Here is a 12,335-nt window from a genome sequence, read left to right on the forward strand (position 1 = left end):
TTGTCTGTATTGTGAGGGTGCAAAATAGATTTAACAGTAAAGGTATTCAATTTTATGAGAAGAAGAATAAATACTTTCCATTTTTCAAAATTTTGACAGCTAGGAAAAAATGTAGGGGCTTTGTTGAACAGTTTTCTCTAAAAGTGTTGGTCAGCCAGGTTGGTTTGGCTCCAACAGATTTCTTGGTTGTTTGCCATCAAATCGCATTGGCTTCTTCACCAAAACAACATTGGCTGAGGTTCGGGAGTATTATAATATTAGACCACGCCAAAATGATGAAAAAAAGAATATTGCTCGGAAATGAAGTTGAAATGTTTAAAACTGGAGGCCATAATTTAAACCTATATGGTCATTACATAATCCAGGAGATTCCAGTGTTTCTGTGTTAAGTAACCATATACATATCGTTTAAAGGTCCCATTTTTAATAAATCCAGATTTTTATTGCTTTTTTGATTATAATGCCAATCTAGGTGCTATATAACTACTGCACTCAGTCCACAGAGAAAAGCACACTGTCTGTATTCAGCAGTCTGTGCCGTTTGGACTTCTATAAGTTTGTAATGTCACAACTGACAAATGTCCACCCTCAGCACAAAAGAAAACACTAGCAACTAGCAAGGTGAACGGCCTGAGCTTCCGTCATTTAGAAAAGAGTCAGACAATGAGAAGAGAGCATCACTGGTATCACTGCTTTATTAAAACAACAGACACACAAACAACCTGTTCTTGGTAGAACTTTAGAGAGATGCTTAAGAGAGAGATATAGATGTAAAACTATATTGGTACTTAAAACCACAAAAAATGTCTTCCCCTGGATATCAAAACTGCAAATATAACACTTTTTTTTTTTAATTTTTTTTTTTTTTTTAAATATGTGACCTTTAAAGAAAAAATTGCGATGGGACTACAGAACAGGAAAAAACACTTTCAGGACCAGCAGCCAGCAGCCCCTCCCACTTTTTCAGCTATAAAAAAAAACTTCAGTTTGTGCTTACTCTGCAGGCTTGGTATAGAGCTGGATAAATGTAATAAAAAGCATAGTTGATACAAGTAGATAACTCCTGCTTTTTTCACAGTATTTTCAGCAAACACAGTAAAAGAAACAGGAAGAGAGTGGTATTTTTGTGCTTGTACTTCCCATCACAGACTTTTTACATGGTTTGTATACTGAAACTATTACATCAGCTGGTGACATTTTCACACACTGCAGTAGAGGGTGTAAGCACTTCCTTAATAAGTTTCTGACCACACTTACTCATTTTTTCCTGCGGTACCTTACCCCAAGAAATAATTTTCTGTCACGGAAGTGATTACTTGAGCATGAGGACATGCACACCTTATAAAATGAATGTAGTTCTTTGAGGTCTTTGAATAGAGTTAACACTTATGTTTTACAGCATAATATTATCCATTTCAAAAGGCTAATAATAACTGGAATACATGTAATATCTATTTAGGAAATACACATCTCATAATGAAAGGTTTGCTCATGAATACTCCATTACAGTGGAGTGGCTGCATCTCTTTATGAAGTTCTCTTTCATGTTGTCTCTTGGAAGTGGGTGTTGTGTTGCAGCTGTAGCTCAATATGTTGCATGCTGTCTAAGTTGCATTTGATAAGTCAGTTGGCACCTATTGACACAGAGACTTTGTGTTATCACATAATCTTAAAATCCAACCAATGCAGAGACATCCATGCAACTACTGGGTTTTCATGTTGTAATGATTTACCACCTGCTGGCAACCAAACAGTGAGCAACTTGTATCTCAGTGATGTTGTGTTTCTGGACTCCTATCACATGTCATTCCAAGATTCATTTCTTATTCATCAACCCTGGTGTAAAAGCTTTACTTTGAAACATTTTGGACGCTCAACTTTTCTTGACCAGCATCTTGTTTACTTTGGATCTCGTCTGTTTTGTGCCGGCCAGGTAGCTTATCGTGCGTTCAGGCAGCTGGGAAATGGGAAAGTTCCCATTTTAGAACGTCCCACTTGTGAGGTGAAAGTCTTCACAAACAGACAACATGGCAGTGCTCAGGTGATATGCTGTAGTTTTGCTGTCAATACAGAAAAGGGACTAAACAACCTTGTCATCATCCTTATTCATCCAACATGGGGAAGAAATGCAGTTCAGGAGGTCAATATTATTTGTACACTGCATTTCTACAAGTTTAACACAGCTTGCAAACTAGATAGGCTAAGCTAACCAAGTCTGGCTATCTCACCTTATTTTTGGAGCAAGTACATTTCTTCCACAAATGCTGCCATATCTCGTGACGTCAAACAACTTCTTGGAGTGCTCAAAAAACCCTCCCTTTCCTTGAAGGATATTCCCAGGTCATCAGGTGTTCAGGTTTATTTTCTCACTCTGAGGTCGGTGCTTTTCTACTTCCCAGTTGCTCATGAATGCACCATTGCACACAGTTTGTCCTGCTAGGAAATAGCCAACTAATTAGTCACAGCTCCTCTACATTACAATTTCCTTGATTCAAAATGCTCAATGGAGTCTCAGTTAGAGCAAGATAAAGTAGGTGTTGTGCTCGGGTTTTTTTATGCTGTCCATTTATTGTGGTGCTTAGCTAATGATGAAACAGCAGGAAATACTTATCTTAAAAGTGTTAAAATAGTTTCTTGCACACTAGTGCTGAGGTCATTTAGATTTTTTTGGTGGCGTGTTCCAGCTTTCTATTGCCGTTGAGGACCGGCCGTGTTTGTGCTAGGAAGGCTTATTCATTTTGTCTCAGAGTCCCAGAGAACAGCAAATTGATGATTTCTTTAGGCAGTGAGCAGTTATGAGAGTCAGCACAGCGTAGTCCCTCTTACTCCGCAGCTCGGGATATTTGGAAGGGTTTGAGTTTGCTGCAGGTACAAGCTGTGCAGCCAAGCAGAGCGCAGCAGTCTGTCAACACCCCGTTTCACCGACACCATCACTTTGGTCTTTCTGTTACTCTTCATAATAGCTCAGCACAGTCAAGCAGAAGTGAAAGCAAAGGGGGAGGAGTTTCACTTTTTATTGGAGAAAAGCAAACAAGCATTGCGTTTGTGTGTGAATGCTAACAAGTGCCACCATTTGGACTCTGATAAGAGCTATCAGGAAATGCAGGCGGGCGAGTGTAGCCAGCTGCACGGAGCTTTCCAACTTCTTCTAGTGTCTGTCAATCTTCTTCCTCTCTTTGGTCTCCTTCACTGGGGAGCAACGCAGGCCAGCAGGGTGTGCCCGGTGTCGTCGCTGTTGTGATTGGCTAGTGGCCCAGGCTCGTGTTATCTCCTGTGGAACATGTTCTAGTCCCACCCCAGATAGTGCCTGGCACTCAAACATAGCCCTGCCCACTTACAATTACATCACACCAATGACAAAAGCCATGTCTCTTTGCTTTCTCTTTACACTGCGAACAGACAGGTAATGTTGCAGCGGAGGAAGTTTCTCACTCTGTCATGTTTGCTAGCTCCAGTTACAGCTCTCCAATCAACTTCAGAGAGGTAGTGTTTGTTTTGGTCTGTGAGGGCCCTCAGATATAGGCCCTGACAGCCAGTGAATGTGTAGTTACTACACATAGGTAGCAGCTCAGCACAGGGACTCTGCCCTTCTGCCTGCTTGTCTGTAAATGTGGCAGATGAGGCAGACGGGTAGTTTGTTTGGGGGAATGGAGTGGCACAGGCTGCCGGACTACGCACCAGAGTGAAAAGTCTCGTCGAGCATGGATTTTCTAAAGAGCCTGGTCCCCGCTGTCATCTCAGGGGAGGGCCCTGTTGATCATGGGGGAACCTTACCAAAGGAGCCAGTTCCACGGCTCCTTCGCATGAAAAGACTGGGCCTGCTAGCCATGGGACAAACCATTGAGGAAGATCTGGTGGATCCAGGTTCAAGGGTAGATCCAGGAATGGGCTTCTCCAGACCTGCCCGCAGTAACCAAACCCGCCTCAAAGGTACAACTGACTCAAATGCATATTAATGCAGTAGTTACCTGTACTGTACTGTTTTGATTTTCTGCTCGTAAAATTGGTCGCTATTTATTATTTACAACTTGGAATAAGTGTTTGTTGAGCTTTATTAACATGTAATCAAAGATTGGCTTTACACCCACTTCATCCCGCCCCCTTAATGCACATGTGCTGACACGCACACACATCCACATACACCACATACAATAGTTTATACACACTCGGGCTAGCTTGCCTATATTTTCTGATCATCATTGATCAGATTCTGATATCATTGGTTGGTACAATGCAGATCTCTCAGTTCACCACCAAAGCTGTCAATCTGTCAGAGGGGCACATGTGCTGCACTCTGCAAGCACACCAATTAAATAGATGCAGTGCCACACAGACTGACTACAGTACAGCCTGTAGATGACTCAACAGGCTCAGTTTGATTGAACTAATTCAATAAAAAGCCCCATTATCATCCACTGAAAGTAAGGAGAGACGAAATTAAATGTTCTTGCATGTAAATGACAAAGTATCAACATAATCAGCAACTGAGAATTAATCTACTCAATATGCTTAACACTTTTTAAACATTAGAATTTAACCATTTCCACAACATTTGAAATATCCTTGCAGGGTACAGAGAGATGCTTCTATCAGGAGAAGCAGCAACATCTCTATCAGGTCATCAAACAGAATCTAGAAGTGGAGTGGTATGTAGTGATAAACATCATGTTTAGTATGTTTTTTGAACTAGTTAGCGACTCTCGTTAGCGAAACGGCAACCAGACTGAACTGAGTGGCAGCTGGTGTTGCAGGAGCCCTCGAAGATGTATGAACGTACCGATACACTACACTATCTGAAGGAAGCATAGTTTAGATTATAGCCTATCATATTGTTGTAAATTCACATGCATTACCACAGCAGATTGTTATACAACTCATGAATACATTTTTCCCCAAAATTGATTTTGATAATAAATGCATAGCTACCTGTTGAGTGCAAAGGCAGTGCTTGCAGTGATCAACCCACAAAGACGGACAATTTGGTTCGTGTGCATGCTACACGGGTGCAGTGAGTCCTCGGTTCAAATCTCAGCCAGCTGGACTTTTAAACTGCATGTCATTCCCTCCTCTGTTTCCCACAGTTCCTGCCTATACTGCACCTTTCTAATAAAAGCAAAATGCCAACAGCATAACCTTAAAAAAATAAATAAACGCACACACAAGGATGTGCTTAATAGAGCTGTACACACTGAAACTCTGTGGGGCTTTTAAACCTCTTTCAGAGCTTTGTTTTGTTTTTCATGCCCTGCAGTTTTTTTTTGCGTTGTTCACATTTACTGCTCAAATTAACCCGATTGTCAGCAAGCAGCTGCTCAGCTCATATGACTTTATGCAACGTGCTCAGCACCAATCTACAGATAAAGTTTGCTATCATCAAGCGAACTGCAAGAATTGAAGCTGTTTAGTAGTTTTTAGTGACCAAAACACAGTTCAAATGATGGGAGCGTTTTGCAGGTATCGGGTGGCCAGAAAACTCCAAATAAATGCTAAAGTTGCTCTCTGTCTGCTGGATATGTACTGTGAACAGGCATTTTACCCCCCGAACATGATAACTTTGTGTGGTGGTAATGTCAGAACTGGGTGTTTGCCAGATTGCTTGAAGCTGTGTCTCTTTTAAAGGTTCTTTTTGGCCAATCCAACTGCGGCAGTGTGGCCAGCCCTACAAACACCAATATTTGTCGCCACTAATCGTGGTTGCACTAATCGTCAGCCAAATTTTCTGACTTCTATCAGTTTCATATTAAAAGCCCCTTTATCGCTTCATCCGTTGCCCAGCTATTTACCAGGTTTTGACCTAGTTACACACGGAAGCATGTGTCTCGCCTCGTGTGTCATCTTGTCACACATTAATTTTTAATTGGTAAAAAAAAAAAAAGGGTGTTATTTTGACGGGACTTATTTCACATTTAGCAACTCGTGTCACGCAAGCCCCGTCCCAGAGGAAGACCATTATCACGACTGTGGTGTAAATCTCAACTTAGTCTGACTTCATGCTGGCTGCTGAGAGTGTACTTGCTGCTTGTGTGTAAGTATTTTGTGATTTGTAGCATTTTGGGAAACCATCAAAGGAGAGCTTTAATGCAGGTTATGTGTCGTCATGCCGAGCAATCCTACTGGTCACGTATGCTGTATATAGTTGTATAAATATCACAAGAATTACATTTAAATGAATATTAGAGAACACTTAGTATTAGAGGACTACTATGGGGACCAGCCTACTATCGTTTTTATGGATACAGCAGTTAAAAGTTTAGTGGATGTGTGTACATACACACCGTGTGTGCGTGCAGTTCAGGCAGTTTGCGTCAGCGGTGTAGTGATGACTTTTTATCAGTATCTCAGTCTGACTTTTTTTTTTTTTTTTTTTTTTGCAGTGCTACCTGTCAGAGCATGCTTGCTCGCTGTTTGCTCCCGGCTAAAGCATGACTCAGCTCTCTCCCTTCTGCTGTACTCACCTATCCTATTAGCTTCTAAGAATCAGACTAGTTAGCTGGCCAAACTGACTCACAATAACAACCATAGGCTTCACTTTGGATTGGAGTTTTGTTAGCTTGACTCGGCTAACTGTTGTTTGTGTTTGTGCTGCCAGTTGACATTCATTAATTTTCTACTAACTGGAGAGGACAAATTGTTTTCATATCTTTCCTTTCTTTTCTTTTCAATCAGGAAACAGCCGTCAGATTAGAAAAGTCTCCTTTTTACATCATGCTTGTGGCAGCAGGGGTCGCAATGGTGAGTTCTGTAAAAGAAGTGATGTGATGACTACAGTAGCCGAGGTAAATCAGAGCTGAGGGCCACTCCCTTGTTGCAGAACTGGCATAGCCTGAGTTGGCCTTTTAGGTGGTGCTAGTCTTTTCCTCCTGTCGTTTGTCTTTGCACACGATGACATCACTCCGCTACGCGATGTACAGCTGAGGTTTTGGGAAGTGTTTGATCGGGACGGTATTTGGTTAATGGGTGCAGCAGGTTTCCTGTTTGTGATTAAGGGAGTGTTTGGAGCATGTGACCGAACATGAGTGTGCGCTGGTGGATTGTGCTTCTGCAATGAAATGTGTGTGTGTGCGCGCGCGCGTGTGTGTGTGTGTGTGCGTGCCAGTCCACAGGGTGTGTATCCAGACAGGCTGGTCAAACTTATTCATTGAATTTCTTCAGTAGTCATTAGCCAACTACAGTGTAACAAACCCCATAATGGTGCAGCTCAATGCAGACTCTGCACTTAGTGGGAATATGGTGTCATAGCGGGGAACACAAATGCTGTAAATCATTGTTTGTGCTCCTCTCCCAGTAAATGCTCCTCCATAGTGAACAACTTGAAGACAGCTTATTTGACGAAGTGCCATAAGTGATGAACTGACCTTTTTGCACCTGTTTTACGATGTGTTTTAATTCCCATTCGCCTGGTGTTCTGCTGTCGTTCCATAGAGACGATATGCTTCTGACCTAAGAACGACTCTTTGCTGAAATTAGCCTCCCTTGATTTGGTAGGCAAATCAAAGGAATGAGTTTGCTTATTCTCAGCCTGAGGAGAGGAGAGAGGTTCTGTCACCGGGTTTGAATGTGTCTGCGGTTTGTGCAAGCATTTAATTAATAAGGACAGTTTAGATGACTAAATCATACAGCTACAGAGCATTATACTGTGGTAGCTTCCCGGGAGAAATCCAGCCTAATGAATTTTGTGTGAAAAGGGCTGAAACTTTGCTCTAAATGTGCAGGGTTTGTGTGTCTTGATGATTGTTACGGGGAAGTAGCCGCCTCCTGACTCATGGGAGCGTGTGGAGGTGAGGCGCTGTGCAGGTTGCAGAGTTGTGCTGCACACTCAGATGTTGCTGTGATGGAGCTAAATGGCGTGTCCTCTGCAGCCCAGGCATCACTGGGGAGGTCAGGGATTGAATTACAGCTCATATCGATTATGGTTCCTACCACTGCCCTTCAGAGAGGCCAGGACAGGAAATGCATCCTCCACCCTGTGGGCTCCTGGGAGGAACAACTCCTCTGTACTGTCTGCAGTGAGGATGGCTAGCTGTCACTCACTTGCTCTCACTTTGTGAATAGACCGCCTGTAACCTGCCATGGTTGTGCATTTAGTGGAGATTATTTGATCAGTGAGCTCTTCTTTCCAGGAAGTCGGTTATAATGTTGTTTATTTGAAGTCCTCCACTTACGTCAGCTCTGTTGCACAGTAGCTCTCAGCTTTAATGTTCCCAGAGAGATGATGTTGTCTGCATTCCTGAAACAATAAAGCCGGGTTTCCAGAAAACAATGGCTGGAGAGAGGGCTCTGCATGTTGTATGTTGACTGGTTCGCTGATAATTCTGATAATAGGAATTTTGTTTTTTAAACAAACTTCGACCGCATACTTCTGGTTTCCTTCTACTGCCCTTGAGCTTCAGCTAAAGTTGTTCTATGTCTATGAGCTTGTTTTGGTTATACTGAAGCCTTTAGTGAGTGTTGGTTGCATTTACTTGCAGAGATTTGAGGCATGAAAAGGGGAACTTCTTTTTTTTTTCGCAATAACCAAACCTGACTCAGACCTAAAGCTATTCAACAATCTTTTAACACAGTTTCTAGCTAAGCTAAAAGCAATATATTTCATAGAAAAACTCACACATTAGACTATTTAAAGAAACAAAAATTATACAATGTGAAAGAAACAAAAATGTACAAAGGAGTTTCAAACTAAAACTGTGATTTTGGTGTCAACCACAGGATCTGAGATGAGTATTTGAAGCAAAAACACTATTCAATATTTGCTGGGAACTGTTGGACTATGTTGCTGTTGGATTATTTGATGCCACCACTCAAACCTTTTTGAAAGTTCTAGTAATCGTTTCATGTTTCTGCTGCTTGAACCAAAGCAGCTAGACTCACGGTGCCACGCATGTTTGATCGAAGCCCAGTAGTAACGTGTTCTTCTCCTCCTTTTGTTTAATAATGGTTGCCAAACAACCTTTAGGTGTATTACTGCCACCTTTTGGCATTAGTAATGAATTGTCACCAAAAATCATGGTAAAGAAGACAAAACAGTAGTCGCATGAGCTAATACGATTTTATTTATTTTTTAATGGTTCTTAAAAAAACATGACCCATCTATAGTTTAAAAATTCTGGAACTGGGGAAAACAAGAAAAATGAACTTTGGGATGGATTAGAAGTGAGCTTTTGCTCAGCATCTTAAAAAGTCTTTACATAGCCTTTTAAATGATGAGAATTTATGTTGTCATTGTTTGGGACACTCTTCCCACTATTATTAAGGGGTGCTAAAGCTAACCTAACAACCTCTGATCAAGTTGGGGAAGTTTTTTTTTACTTTTTAGTTAACTCGACACCCTGTTATACTAAAAAGTCCTGCTGAAGTCTGAACTGTACAACAGCCCATACTTCCCCTTCCCATTCAGGCTCAGACTCTGGTTAATAGACGGCTATATATGGCTTTACATTTCCAGCTGCAGACATTACTCACAGTAAAACTGCGTAAGAATATCTGGGGGACTTTTGCTGAATGAAATGTGGCATATGTTTAAAATAGACTTCAAGTAATAATTTGACATTTTGGGAAATACACTTAGTCACGTCTGGACAGTCATAAAAGTGGTATTAACCGTCTCATTTAAAGAACAAGCATATTGCAAACTTAAGACCAATTTTATATGAAATGAAACATTATGTAAATACTGCAAATAAGCAGCGGCACTGTGAAGAATCTGTGCTCGTGTATCACAAGTTCCACAGTGGAAGCCTGCATCAGGGCAGCACCAGCCAGGGCTTGACAAAGCATCTGCTTGTGTTGTGTTTGTTTGCAATGAGCTCTGCCTCATTTTGCATAACTTGTGTAGTGGAGGACATGTGACAGAGGGAGAGACCGAGGGCGAGAGAGAAATGAGGACTAAACCAAAAGAAGACAAAGGGCATTTGTCTTCCGCAGCCTTCCCCACTGCTGCTCCCCTCACAATATTTTGTTAACAAACTTAATCCTGCCCTTGACTACAAATTGCTTGATGTCATGTGGATCTGGTTTTAAGTCTCTGCGAGAGAAGGAACAACGACCATCAACATAAGATTAAAATATCAGGAGTGTGTGTTTCACATTCACACAGTGGGCTGTTTTCTTACTAATGCAGTGTGTTGCGAGTTTTTGTATCATCCCGTGTGTTACTATGCTTGGTAGCTGTTGGACAGACCAGTGATGCAATGCCTATGACTCCAATGGGTGTGAACAGTTAGCCTAGCAAATAGATGTGCATCATCACTATCATGTCATGATGCGATATTAGAAATAGGTAGAAAGTCCCAGTAAGGCAATCGGGTATCCATGTCCTCATATTACCTCCTGTTCTGTCTTGAGTGCAGCTAGAGTACACTTTACTTTGTTTTGAATATTGAAATACACAATAGACACAATATAAGAATACAATATTTGTATTATTTTGGAGCAAAGCATTGAATAGGAGTAGGACTACTAGTTCTGGTGTGTTTAGTTTGTCCTCCCTTTTCTTTTCTTTCTCTCTTCCATCCTCCCATTCTTTCCTCTCCCTCCTACTGCAGTCAGGAATGACGCATCAGTATTGCTGTGGAGCTTACAGGAAGTGTCGCTTTGATAGGCCAGCGGAGAGAGGCAGCACAGTAGCAGCTCTGACATGCGTATGCATCGCTGAACCACAGCCAGGGAACACTCGCAGCATTTTGATGACATCACCCACCCCCACCCTCGGCTCCCACCTCCCTCTTTTTGCCGTTGAAACAAGCGCTTGCTCGCTCTCTCTCTCTGTTTTTTTTTTTTTTTTACTGAGCAGGCATCAGTAAAAGAACAAGAGCTGGCTCGGAAGAGGAGGGACTTGTCATGAGCGAATGGTGAGAGAGAGAGAGCTTTCGGGGGAGGTGCAGGGTGGCTGACGGTGCTAGAGGGCTAGGACTGGCACACACTTACACAGGAAGGGAAGAGGAGAAGGAATATTGCCATACATTGTCAAGACTTTCTACCTTACACGTCTCTGCTGCGCCTTCTCTGGTATCAGGAGCAAAAAGTTCTCATGCACTTTTGTCCTTCGCCTTTCTGGATCTTTCTGTGCTGAGATGGGGATGAGGGACTCTGTGGACTGGCAAGTGGGCAGCAGGCGCTGGGGTGGAATACTTCTCTAACTAGTCGGCTCTCCTCCTCCTCCAGCGCAGTTTTACTGAACTCAGTGGCAAAAACAAATCTGGTTGCACTTCTTGGGTCTCTTTCCTCAGCAGCTGCTCACACTGTTGTTCAGGATGCTGCCTTTAACTTGCACCTGTGGAGGGTAGTGGTCCACTCCAGTCAGGGGAGAAGAGCAGCAAGTGTGATAGGTGTGAAGAAGAGTGGAATGTTTGGGGTTTTGTGAAATGAAAGTGACGGGAACCCTGTAAAACTTCGTGCCTTCTGCTGAAGCTTAACTTTCCGAGAGCCACCATGCTGAGCCTGCAGGACTCGGTCTTCTTTGAGATCAGCATCAAATCTCTCCTCAAGTCCTGGAGTAGCAGTTGTGAGTACCTTGCCAAGCATGCACACATGTTTACATACCAGACTACTGCCACCAGACTTGCCTACAGTACTGTGCGGCATTGCTTGCATGCAAACCGTGCTCTGAGTTTTCCCGTCTCCTCTCTGATAAAGAAAAGTGGCCGTTAATAGAGTTGTCAGGATGACTGATTGTGTTTAGTCCAGGTTTAGTCAGACTTGTTTGATGTGGACGCAGGTGGCAGAAATTCGATTCTTCCCTTCAGCCCCCCCCCCCCCCCCCCCCCGCTCATGGTCGTTGTACTGCCTCCTGTGTGTCCCATAGATAAAGCCTCTATTGATGAACATACTGATAGGTAACGCAGGTGGACTTCAAGGACTCTCTCTGTCACTCTGGAGATGTTGGCTACTTCCAACATCTCTTTTTTTTTTTTCATCTTTATCAACTTTTGTTTTAACCTTCAAATCACTCTTTTTAGTCTTCCTAAGCAGCACTCAACATACTCGTCATCCCTCGTCCTCATCCTCATCCTCCTACTTATAACCCTCCTCTTCTTTTCCTCTGGGTCAGCTAATGTTTCCCTACTATTGATCTGTCTTCCTATTATTAGCTTCCCGTGCAGCCCATAATACATTAGGAATCAAGAAGGCGCAGCCTCGTCCGTCTCATTGAAATGTAGTGATAGACAAAGGTGGACGGAAAGCAGCTGTCTGACCGGCCCGGCTGCTCCTGCTGATTTATCACCCCTATCGATACCTGCGTTAATACTTACACACAGACGTGACTCCGTTTCTTGTGCGACTTCAATGATGCTTCATGTTTTTCTGCGCGTTTGTGTCCAATGTGACGCACCACTTTG

At 42.6% G+C, this 12,335-nt stretch overlaps 1 protein-coding gene across 8 annotated transcripts in view; it reads left to right on the forward strand.

The window, feature by feature from the left end:
- The first annotated feature begins 3,462 nt into the window (after positions 1-3,462).
- The window catches only part of fryl (furry homolog, like), a 63,393-nt gene continuing 54,520 nt past the window's right edge, over positions 3,463-12,335 (forward strand). For 5 of the 8 annotated variants that reach the window (XM_069699255.1, XM_069699256.1, XM_069699258.1 and 2 more), the window contains exons 1-2: positions 3,463-3,930; positions 6,667-6,732. In XM_069699255.1, coding sequence (XP_069555356.1) covers positions 3,702-3,930; positions 6,667-6,732 — 295 coding nt within the window. In that variant the 5' untranslated portion in view covers positions 3,463-3,701. Of the gene's footprint in view, positions 3,931-6,666; positions 6,733-11,022; positions 11,501-12,335 lie in introns of those variants that run through there. The other 3 variants (XM_069699259.1, XM_069699260.1, XM_069699261.1) reach the window with 2 other exon arrangements.

This window comes from Brachyistius frenatus, unplaced genomic scaffold (genome assembly GCF_029030835.1).
Source record: "Brachyistius frenatus isolate BFR_SWC_R1_liver_20210118 unplaced genomic scaffold, ASM2903083v1 Contig_29, whole genome shotgun sequence".
In the NCBI taxonomy this organism is placed as follows: Eukaryota; Metazoa; Chordata; class Actinopteri; family Embiotocidae; genus Brachyistius; species Brachyistius frenatus.